Here is a 12009-nt window from a genome sequence, read left to right as displayed (position 1 = left end):
ACAAGATTTTATTCACAATCATGAAACCAGACAAACAACAGGCCAGGCACCCCTGGCACTATCCACAAACCAAACATTTTATCACCAAGGCTTTGCACCCCGAACTTCACATAACTTGCGTGGCTATGACCAAGTGTTTTTTTATGAAGCGTTATCGATCTGATAGCCTTTTTTACCCAGCCCCGAGGTCGAGAGGCTCTATTTTAACCTAGAACCTAAAAACGTTTTTAATTTATGTCCATGTAATGCCTTCGGGCGTATTAGACAGATTTGAATATATATGATTTGTTTTGAATATACTGTTGATAATTGTTCATAGTTGTTAGTTTGAGGCTATGTTACTTTGCATTATTTTATGTTGCAGTTTTGAGGTTAGAAATACCGGCCATCTTAAACTCAAACTTATAAACACGGGTTTTATCGCTGTCTAACATATCAAAGGAAATAACAACAAACATGGTGCCCCGGGAGAGGACCTAAATACAACAAACAAACTGATCATGAGCTTTCAGTCTCTAGCACCCAAACCTATAGAAGATGGTGCTGACTTACACAATCGGCGGGCCCAATTTAAAAAGAACTTTGAATTGTTTCTCACAGCTAGCGAAAAAGCTGACAGTGCAGAAAAAGTGAAAAACGCTATATTATTAAGATGCATTGGCCCAAAAGGCAATGACATTTTTTAATCGTTCAACTACCCAACTGGAAAGTCCAAAGATGTATATGAGGATTTGGTGGAACAATTTGACTACTTTTGCATACCCAGAAAAAATGCTGTGGTACTGAAACACCAGTTACTATCACAAAAACAAGGTGGTTTGTCTATTGACGAATATATTACACAATTACATAAAATTGCCAGAGACTGCAATCTAGGCAATATGTATAACGATATCGTACTACAGGCGCTTCTTTTGGGCATTGATAATGACCACCTACGCAGACAGCTGTTTGAGCGTACTGAAGAACTTACACTAGACAACGTTTTGAAGATATGCAGAGCTAATGAAGCCACAAATTAAATTAAAATTAAAAACAATTAATGTTGACACAAGAGAAATGGTCCAAGCAGTGCAGCAGCGAAACAGCAAACAAAATAAACGTAGACAACCTAAGCGATCCACCAACAAGAGTACATGTGGCAACTGTGGGACCTCACATCCGCCTAGAAAGTGTCCAGTCTATGGTCAGAAGTGTCATGACTGTCAAAAATATAATGACTTCAAAAAACTATGTCGGTCTAAACGTCAAGTAAAGCTAGTTGACAATCAAGCCAGTAGCACTGATTCAGGCTCTGCAGAGTCTTGTTCGTGCACACAAGTGCAGCAGAAAACTGCAAGCTGATTACCAGTCTTACAGCTTCATCGAAGACAACTACCGCCGTCATTGAGTTCCAATTGGATACAGCAGCGTCATGCAATATGCTGAACTACACAGATTACAAGCTGCTAGGTAAGCCAGAACTAATGGCAACCCAAACCACATTACACATGTATGACAATTCATAGAAAAGCCAAAAGGCAAATTCGACATAGTTGTCAGGGGTAACAAGCTATCCTTCTATGTAATGAAAACCAAAACCCACAGTCTACTGTCAATGAGTGCTTGTTTAAACTTGAAGCTTCTCTCTATCAACAAAGAGTCAGTGAATCTAGTTTCAACGACAAACCCTGAAACCTTACAGCTGGCTGAAACATTTGAAGATGTCTTTAAGGGAATGGGGTGTTTGCCTGGAAAATATATAAAAATGAACCCAACAGTTATTCCAGTTTAAAACAGTAGAAAAAGGTGCCCATTTCTATGGAAGAAGGCGTAAGAAATAAATTAGCACTAGTAGAAAAAGGGGTTTGTCTAAAGTCAACTATCCTACTTCATGGATTAGCAACATGGTGGCAGTAAGAAAGCGTAGTGGAGCAATCAGGATATGCATTAACTCACTAAAACTGAACAAAGAGATTCAACGTAATCACTATCCTATGCAAACTACTGAAGACATACTACCAAAGTTGTCAGACGCATCTGTATTCTCCTTATGTGACGCTAAAGACGGGTCTTAACAAGTCAAACTATCAGAGAGATGTAGCAATCTTACAACATTTTGGATGCCTTTTGGCAGATTCAAATAAAACAGAATGTCGTTCGGCATCTCGTCAAGCCCAGAAGAGTTTCAGAGAAGGCTCACAGAAACGTTAAAGGGTCAGAGTGGATTGGACGTTGTTGCTGACGATATACTGATTTATGGAAAAGGAGAGACCAGGAAAGAAGCAGTGAAAGACCACAACAAGAAACTACAAGCACTGTTACAAAGGGCCCAAGAAGCAAACCTAAAGCATAACAAGGATACGTGCAAGTTTTTGGTCAGCGATCTGTCATACATCGAACATGTTCTAACACCGGAGGGAGTTAGACCAGATTCAAACAAGGTCAATGCTATTCAGTCTATGTCAGCTCTGACAGAATCAGATGGAGTGCGCAGATTCCTAGGCCATTTAAATTACCTAGGAAAGTTTCTACCCAACTTATTTGCAGAAAGCGAACCGCTCCGCAGACTCGTCAATACCACAAAAGACGATTTCAGTGAGGTAAAGATCAACAAACGGCATTTGAAAGACTAAAACAACTAACATGCAGTGAACCACTACTAAGATTCTTTGACCCGAAGAACCCAGTGGTAATACGAACAGATGCTAGCACTGTAGGGCTAGGAGTGGTATTAAAACAAGATGACAAACCTGTCGCTTATGTCTCTCGCAGTTCGTCTACCAGCAAACAACACTATGCTCCCCTCGAACTTGAATGGCTTGCTATCCTTCGTTTTTCCGTGACGTCATTTTATCGTTGTTGGCCATCTTTATAAACAATTTTATCATTAAAAACATGAAGCTTTTGCAATGAATTTTTGAAAACGATGCTTTTGTTTGCAATTTTTTTATTATAATATTAAAACAACACCAAAAAGTACTAGAAAATAAAAGAAAAACGATCGTTTTCTACAAATATGGCGGCTTTTTCATGAACGAGTGCATGTGCAAACGACTTGATGACGTCAAAAAAAAAAAACAATGGATAGTACTCGGACTGACTAAATTTGACCGGTATGTATTTGGACATCAAGACAACAGTCCATCAGCCGTTGGAAGTGATTTTTAAAAAGTTGAAACTTTTGAAAGTTGAACTCTTGAAAGCTCCGAAGAGACTCCAGGCAATGATTATGCACCTGCAAAGATACTCATTTCAAACTAAGTATTTGCAGGAAGTTCACCAAGTAACAGCAGCCATGCTATTTAGGAGCCAAATCACCAATACAGAAAGCTCAGAGTGGAGCAACCAGCAATTATTTCAGGTATTAAGGTACCAGGAAATCTGTCCAACATTTGAGATAGACACAAAAGTCGACAGACGGGTAACAGATCAGATATATACTGCTATACAGGAAGCCACAGTTGGCGACACAATGCTCACACAGCTGAAAACGGCTAGTTTAGAAGGCTGGCCTGCCACTTGTGCAGGGCTGTCACCGGAGTTAACCCCGTATTGGACATTTAAAGAAGAGCTAGCAGTACTAGACGGTATAATATACAAAGGAACTAAAATTGTCATACCAAAATTACTTAGAAGAAACATGCTTGAGCGGCTACATGTAAGCCATCAAAGAACAGCTGCTACACTGAGAAGGGCAAGACAAGTGGTGTATTGGCTAGACATGACAGAGGACAACAAACAGCGCACAGAGCTGTGAGTTACATGTCAAATGGACTCTCCTGATAAACAAAAGGAGACTCTACAAAGCCATAGTATCCCACGAGAACCATGGAGCAAGGTGGCAATGGACCTGTACTCACATAACAACCATGACTATTTGATTATAGTAGACTACTTTTCCAATTTTTTTCGAAGTTGCAGTAGGAAGCTCGGCATATTACGACTCATTTTTACGAGAATTATAAGAAAATTGCGTAAAACGATTCCATTGGTGTGTAATCGTGTTTTGAGGTCTTATGTAGCCTAGCGATGTCTACGGCAATGGTGGGACGCTAGTACTAGAAGCCGAGGTAAGTGATGCTTTCGCCATGGTATTAAAGCTATCAGATTAACAGTATAGGATTCACAGCTTTATTGGCTTCTCAGTGCTATGACATATAAGCTATACGGCAACTCACAGATGAGGTCATTCTACAGTGTCGTATCAAGGTATGCACCTGCACTTTATTTAACATGGCGTCGTAGGCAGGATACTGTGTTGTTACATTAATTAATTGAGGGGTGTTATTATACTGTGTTGTTCTATTATATCGTTGAGGGTTGGTAATATTAATTAGTAATGCTATTGCATGTCATAGAGTTGTTCAGGTAGGTGATTGTTATTCATAGATTTAGGTTGCCACGTTGTATAGGTAGCGGAGTAGCATTATCGTAGCAGTGCTATAGTGATTCCTTTGGGGTGTTAATTGTTAGGTGTGTCGAAAGTGGTTGTTGTTGTGTGCGAATATGGCTGCTAGACAGCTAGATGTTAGTGTTTTCTCTAAGTTGAGGCTAGATAGTGGAAATGTCTCTAGTTCTTTTAAGTCTTGGCTTAGTGAGTTTGAGGTTGCGTGTGAGCTTACTTCGTTCCGTATGGACAATACTGAAGGTGGTGTCCCACTCTTTGCGGGGAGGACTAAGCTGTTAGTTTTATTGGGTGCTATCGGTAGCAGAGGAATGGAGTTACTGAAAAGCTTAGGGTTTGATATTGCGAGCCAAGCAGCTGATGCTTATCAGACTGATTTAAATCTTTTGAGAGGTCATTATGAGAGAGAGGAAAGGGTTTTTGTGAGAACGATGAAATTTGTTACGATTTCACAGGCTTTAGGGGAAGAAAAGAGAGAGTGAGAGACTTGGTGAGAGTGGAAAAGTTAAGTAGAGATATGGATTTTGGTGATGGTAATGATGATTTGAGGCAGCGCTTCTGTGTAGCTTTAGCAGCGAATGGTTTGTGTGATTCCAGTGCTAGGAAAGAGTTAATGCAGGAGACTGACTTAACTTGGGAGCAATTATCTAACAGATTGAAAGCTAGACATTTAGCTAGAGAATCAGAATCTATTATCAGTGGTGCTAAGGGAGATATCAAGGTGGAATCTAGTGACAGTAGTTCTGTTGCACCTGTTTGCCGAGTTTCTAGGAAGAGTGAGAAATCTCATGAAGAGCGTTTTAGTTATAGGCTGCCTAGGAGAGATATTTCAGGTAGTGATAGATCTGACACCTTTTTACCTGGGTGGAGAGGTAGGAAAAGTTATAAAAGGTCATCACCTAGACGATATAATTTCCCTGCTAGAAGTATTATTTGCTTTGCTTGTAACAGGGAAGGACATCATGTTAGGGAATGCTCGAGTGCTAGGTGCTATGTTTGTTCAAAGAGAGGTCACATTTCTAAGGATTGTCCTGGCAACAAGTTTATTGAAAGACAAGAGTCTAGACGTGATTGTAAGAGATATATCAGCAGAGGTAGTAGTAGAAGCCCATCAGGGGATAGGTACAAGTCTAGTAGACAAAGTAGGAGTTTTAGAAAAAGTCCACATAGAGTGAGATTGACCAAGAGCAATAAAGATGGGCTATGTAGAAGTGACATTAAAAAAGTTTTAAAAGTAAATGGGAAAAATGTTGAGTTTACACTCGATACAGGAGCAGAAGTTTCTACGGTAACAGAAGAGACTAGTAAAATGCTTGGTCTGAGTTTGAGTAAACCTGAACGTAGTATATATAGCGCAGATGAATCTTCTCTATCTGTAGCTGGAATTTGTAAAGTTGAAATCAGAAGCACTTTTAGGTCAGTCGACACTTCCGTGTATGTTTTAACAGGTTCTAGGAAAAATCTTTTAGGATTACATGAGTTACATCAGCTAAAATTGCTTGACGTTAATAGTATGTGCAAAGATGATTTTGACCATATAAGGGAGTTTCCTGACGTTTTTCAGGGTTAAGACACAAATTCTGGTACTTCTAAAATGAACTTGAAAGCAAATATGGAACCGAAGCGTTTATTAACACCCAAACCAATGGTGTCTGGTCTTAAGGATCAAGCTGAAAGAGAATTAGACATAATGTCAACTAGTGAATCAATTTCTCGATCTGGTGCTAGTTATGCCGGTGTGATAAAGAACAGTGGGAAAGTCCAGAAAGTCTCTATATTGAACAAAGTTAATGAGTTTTTAGACGAAATAGAAAGCGGCAACTTTTTGGATGAGAATAAATTTGAGAAAATAAAAAATATTGGGTTAAGGAGAGAGAGGTTACAGCGCAGGTTTGAGGAGCAGATTAGAGAGTTAGAGAAGGAGGAAATGGAGTTGAGTGAGGAGTATGAGAGCTCTGTCACCCTCGAAGGCGTCTTAGCTGAAATGGCCAAGGTGAAAGCCCATTTGCCCGCTAGATTTGCAAAGGCTAGGCCCGCGGTGGACAGCGTTTCTGTCGGCACCCGTGCGTAAGCAGAGAAGGCTGCTGGATCTGGCTCTTGTAATCCAAGCCTGGAGGGCGATTCCAGGGAGGAAAGCTTGAGTGCGGAGAAGGCCAGGGTGAAAACTGTAGGCGTTGCTAAAAGCTCCCTGGAGGAGTCTTTTGAGACCCAAGGGTTGTATAAAAGCAGCAAGCCTGTCAGTATGACAGATGCCTGTACTGGTCAAGAGGAGTCCAAGACCCTTGACCTCGCTGCAGAGGAAGAGTCCTTGGGAAGCGAAGGAGATGATAAAGTATTTGGGATAAATGGAAAATTGTAGTTTCAACTCTAGAAGTTTGTAACTTGATTGGAAATGATAATGTATGAAATTAGGATCTTCTGAGGTAGCCTTTTCCTAGGAGAGGGGGATGGTGTGTAATCGTGTTTTGAGGTCTTATGTAGCCTAGCGATGTCTAAGGCAATGGTGAGACACTAGTACTAGAAGTCGAGGTAAGTGATGCTTTCGCCATGGTATTAAAGCTATCAGATTAACAGTATAGGATTCACAGCTTTATTGGCTTCTCGGTGCTATGACATAAAAGCTATACGGCAACTCACAGATGAGGTCATTCTACAGTGTTGTATCAAGGTATGTACTTGAACGTTATTTAACATTCATAACTGGGTTTAAAGAAGAACTGATGTGCAATGTCTCTAATGCAATAAAACAATGGAAAGAGTATAGCAAAAATTGTGTTTTTTAAAATAATATAGGAGTTTCCTCACCCTTTTATCCCTTCTGGAAGTCTCCGAGACAAAATACAACAATTAAAATTAGATGCTGTCAGTCCTACATTATCTAAGCTATTATTAATGGCTAAAACTAATCATCCCGTATTTTCTTAAAGAAACAAATTGATGTGTAGCCATAGATATAGTAAACCCTAAATATGCGAATAATCAAAACAAGTGAGGTCTATAATTAGCATGACGCAACGTCATGGTGATGTGTAAAGCGAATCAGCTGATCTATTAACTCCTATTGACTTGGCACTAAAAACTGCTCAATTTTTCCATAGTTTGTGCATGTGAGACTGCATATTTTATTGATAATATATAAAACTGACTTTGGATGAGAAAGGCAAGAATCTTAGACACATGGTAATGGATAATACCAATGACTTAGAAGCTTCTATATCATTGATAACACAAAGAGTGACCAAATAGAAATTAAACTAATAACGAACTAACGAATCAAATGAGATTTAGAAGCAGTTAAGTTGGACCACTGTATTAAACACCCATTAGACATGACTGAAAATAACTAGATGAGATAGCTTTTGTCCAAGATTGGTTGAACTAGATTCCTGCTTTGAAGCGGAATAGTGTATTATGATTTGCAACTGATGTGCAACGTCTCTAATGCAATAAAACAATGGAAAGAAGTGTAACAGTTTTTAGTTTACAAACTTATATATTTACTTGTTACCATGGTGATGACATACACATGCTCAGTGAGGTATTTCCTGTATAGATGGCATGATACTTGTTCATTACTCACATCCGGCATTCTTTGTTTTGGCTTACTAAAAAACAGACGTATTGTTTCTCTTGTATCCTGGACTAAAATAAATGCTACTTGGACAATAATTCTAACTAAACTAATATATATAAAACACGATATGGCATCGTAGGCGACGAACATTGCTTTGTTGGATGTATAGCTGGACTGAATACTACTTGAAGTGAGATTGTTGGAGTTTGAATAGGCCCGTTGTTTTTCAGCGTGTTTGTGCTGAATTGTGACTGACTTTTGGTGTTAGTCTGGTTTGGTGTCTTATTCAACAACATTATGGGTGACTTCAAGGTGTCTGCTCCGAAAGAGATGGATTTTTCTGCACCGCAGAGCTGGCCGGAATGGAAGAGGAGATTTTTGAGATATCGCAGTGCTTCTGGACTGAATGAAAGGAATGCTCAGCATCAGGTAGACATGCTGCTGTACTGTATGGGCGAGGAGGCGGAGAGTATATATGGTCAGCTGACTGTGCGCCCTCCCCGTGTGGCTAATTCAGATGCCGGTATTGCAGCTGAGGATGCAGATGGTACGTTGTTTGATAGAACTGTGGAAGCTTTGGATAATTACTTCACTCCTCGTGATAATCACCTGCATTACGCAGTGCTGCTGGGTTCCCGAGTTCGACTTCCTGATGAGAGTAATGAGGAATTCATAAGGAACGTGCATGAACTGGCTGTGAAATGTAGCAATTGGGATGATAGACACCGACAGGATATGTTACGCACTCGACTTTTGGCAGGTATGAAGGATAAGGAGTTGAGTCGTGAGCTACAGTTACGTGCAGACATAACGCTTGAGCAGATAAAGCAGCAAATGCGTACTAAGGAAGTAATCGCAAGGAACCAAAAGGCTGAACTAGATGGTGTTCGTTCAGTACAACCAGTAGGCTCGTATCCATATAAGCCTAGAAACTATACACCGCAAAGCCAGAATAATGCAGCAGCTAATCACATGATCACAGATTGTTCATTCTGTGGCTATGATCATGTCAAAGGTAGATGCCCTGCTTATAATAAGACATGTAACGGTTGTCACTTACGAGGGCATTTAAAAAAAAAATGTACTGGTCTGAAGAAGTGTAATGCTACAACTCAGAGAGTGTCATTTCTACAAGCGGGTGATGGTGACGTTAGCTCAGATGATGACATGACGTTCAACGTGCACACACTGGATATGGCTGATGTCAGAACTAATGGTGTCCTTCATGAGAACAAGTGGCTACTGACAGTAAACATTCTAGATCATGAAGTGAGAACAAAGGTCGATACTGGTGCCCAAGTTAGTACTATGGCCATTTCCCTCTTCACTAAACTAGGAGGTAAGAAAGTTACTAGAACCAATACTAAGCTAACTGGGTACGGTAACAAAGAGATCACTGTAGTTGGTAGAGTAAAACTAATGTGCAGCTACAAGATGGTAAAACCGCACTGGTCAAATTTTATGTCACCGATGATGATAATCAAACATTATTGGGCATGCCGGCTATCAAAGATCTAGGATTGTTGTCTAATGTTAAAGTTGTTGACCAAGTGAATGAAGTGCTAGGTGGCGAGTTCTCTGATGTTTTCACTGGTCTAGGAAAGGTGGGTGAACCAGTTACTTTAGAACTCAAATATGATGCTAAACCAAGGGCTGCACCTCCTCGTGTTGTACCCCACCGACTCAAACAACAACTAAAACGAGAGCTAGATAAACTACTAGGTGAGGGTGTGATAGTAAAGGATATATCACCAACAGAGTGGCTATCACCACTGGTACTGGTGAATAAACCTAATGGTGAGTTACGGCTAGTGTTAGATCCGCAGTACTTGAATACACAACTGGTAAGAGCTCAATGTGCAATACCGACCACCACTGAAATATTTTCAAGTATGTCTGGTTCGAAATATTTCACCACTACAGATGTCAAATCTTCGTTCTATCAGATTCCGCTTGATGAGCAGTCCTCTAAGCTATTGAGTTTTGTCACTCCATTTGGGAAGTTCAGATTTGTAAGACTTGGTATGGGTATCTGTAACGCCACAGAGATATTTCACTAGAGAATGGTTGACAGTTTCGCCGATATGCCATTCATGAAGGTCTATGTAGATGATGTTGTCATCTACGCTCCATCGAAAGAGCTGCATGACAAGTTTCTGAGACAATTCCTACAGAGGTGTCGAGAGATTGGGTTGACTTTGAATCCTGATAAGACTGTGATTTGTAAGGACTCTGTGTGATATCTTGGTCACGAGTTAACAGCTGAGGGTGTAAAACCTAGTCATTCAAAAGTCGAGGCTATCAAGGATATGGTTGCTCCTGTTGATAAGCAAGGTGTTCAGAGGTATCTTGGTTTTGTTAACTATCTTGCTAAGTTCATTCCAAATCTGAGTGAGCATGCTAAGCCTCTCCGAGATCTGTGTAAGAAGAATGTGCAGTTCATCTGGGAGGAGGCCCACATTCAGGCATTTGAAAAGCTCAGGAGCCTGATTATACATGCCCCTCCTCTGGCATATTACTCAGGAGGCGAGGTGACCCTGAGTACTGACGCATCATCGCACAGTATCGGCTCTGTAGTACTAGAAGATGGTAAACCCATCGAGTTTGCTGCTAAGTCCCTGACAGAATGTCAATCAAGGTATAGTCAGATTGAGAAGGAGTTGCTTGCAGTGGTCTTCGCTTGTGAGAGATTCAAATATTACTGCCTTGGTCAGAAACGAGTGGTTGTTGAGACTGACCATCTCCCTCTGATTGGTCTTATGTCTAAAGATATCAATAAATTATCTCCAAGGTTAGCTGCCATGCGGATAAAACTGCTGGGCTATCCTATAGAGCTGTTGTACAAGCCTGGTCAATATATGGTCCTGGCAGACACATTAAGTCGATCATGTCCAGAGGGCGCGAACAGCTATGATGACCTGGGTGTAGATCCTCTCAGATCTGTGTGTTCTGTTGTAATTCGTAGTGATGGAGTTATGGACAAGTATCAAAACGCTACTTCTCAGGATGAGGAGTTGCAGGTAGTGCTAGAGTATGTAAGGAATGGTTGGCCCACACACAAAAAGTCGTGTGGTGCTCGTGGTCTGGCTTTCTGGAATCTGCGTAATCATCTCTGTGAACTGGATGGATTGTTGTTCTATGGTGAGAGATTGGTCATTCCTACACAGTTGAGGAATGATGTGTTGAACCAGCTGCATATGGCTCATCAAGGGGTCACGAAGACTCTACAGAAAGCTATGCAGTCTGTTTTCTGGCCTGGTCTCAGGCGTCGCATAGAGGACAAATGTCAGTCTTGTCAGGCGTGCCTCAAGTCGGAAGGCTGTCAAAAGAAGGAGCCATTAATGCCTTTTCCTATTCCCAACACGCCATTTGAGATGATCGGTGTAGATTTGTTTCATCTGAATGGAAGTGATTATCTTCTGTTAGTTGACTATTTGTCAAAGTGGCCTGTAGTGAAACATTTGCCTAAGAGTACAAGTAGTGGTGTCGTTATCAAGTGCTTGAGAGAGATATTCGCTGATTTCGGTCAGGCAGATGTTATTGTATCGGACAACGGTCCTCAGTTTTCTAGTGATGAGTTCAAGAGATTCTGTACTGAGTTGAAAATATCTCATCAAACAAGTTCACCTCTGCATCCATCAGGTAATGGTCAATCCGAGAGGACTATTGGTACAGTGAAATCAATGATGGCTAAGTGTGCAGATGAAGGTACCGATTGGTTAGGTGGTCTGGTAACGATACGTAATACACCAGTATGTGATGGCCTACCATCTCCGGCTGAGCTGCTTCAAGGTAGGCTGTTGAGAGATTCAATGCCAGTATCTACTGAGAGATACAAAGTCAACAGTTATGATTTGGAGCATGTTAGAAACAAGTTGGGTAGTATGAAGAGTTCTGATAAGTATTATCACGATAGACGGGCAGGTAGCGAGAAATCTCCCCTCGAACCAGAACAGTCCGTGTATTTCAGAGCTGCGTCAGGTGAGTGGAAACCAGGACGGATAATTGACATTGCAGGGGATCGAAGTTACCATTTATCGACAGGTAG

At 40.8% G+C, this 12009-nt stretch overlaps 2 protein-coding genes across 3 annotated transcripts in view; one reads left to right on the top strand and one right to left on the bottom strand.

Annotated features, from left to right (window-relative positions):
- The window catches only part of LOC137406283 (coiled-coil domain-containing protein 138-like), a 34666-nt gene that overhangs the window by 21797 nt on the left and 860 nt on the right, over nt 1–12009 (bottom strand). The window contains exon 1 of one of the 2 annotated variants that reach the window (XM_068092827.1): nt 7193–7307. The exons of the other annotated variant lie outside the window; for it this stretch is intronic. The gene's annotated coding sequence lies outside the window, so the exon portion shown is untranslated. Of the gene's footprint in view, nt 1–7192; nt 7308–12009 lie in introns of those variants that run through there. 2 annotated transcript variants of the gene reach the window in all.
- LOC137407253 (uncharacterized) lies at nt 3098–3739 on the top strand. The gene has a single exon (XM_068093860.1). The coding sequence runs from the start codon at nt 3098–3100 to the stop codon at nt 3737–3739; it is 642 nt and encodes a 213-aa protein (XP_067949961.1).

This window comes from Watersipora subatra, chromosome 10, assembly GCF_963576615.1.
Source record: "Watersipora subatra chromosome 10, tzWatSuba1.1, whole genome shotgun sequence".
Taxonomy (NCBI): domain Eukaryota; kingdom Metazoa; phylum Bryozoa; class Gymnolaemata; order Cheilostomatida; family Watersiporidae; genus Watersipora; species Watersipora subatra.
This window is presented reverse-complemented; position numbering and strand designations above follow the sequence as displayed.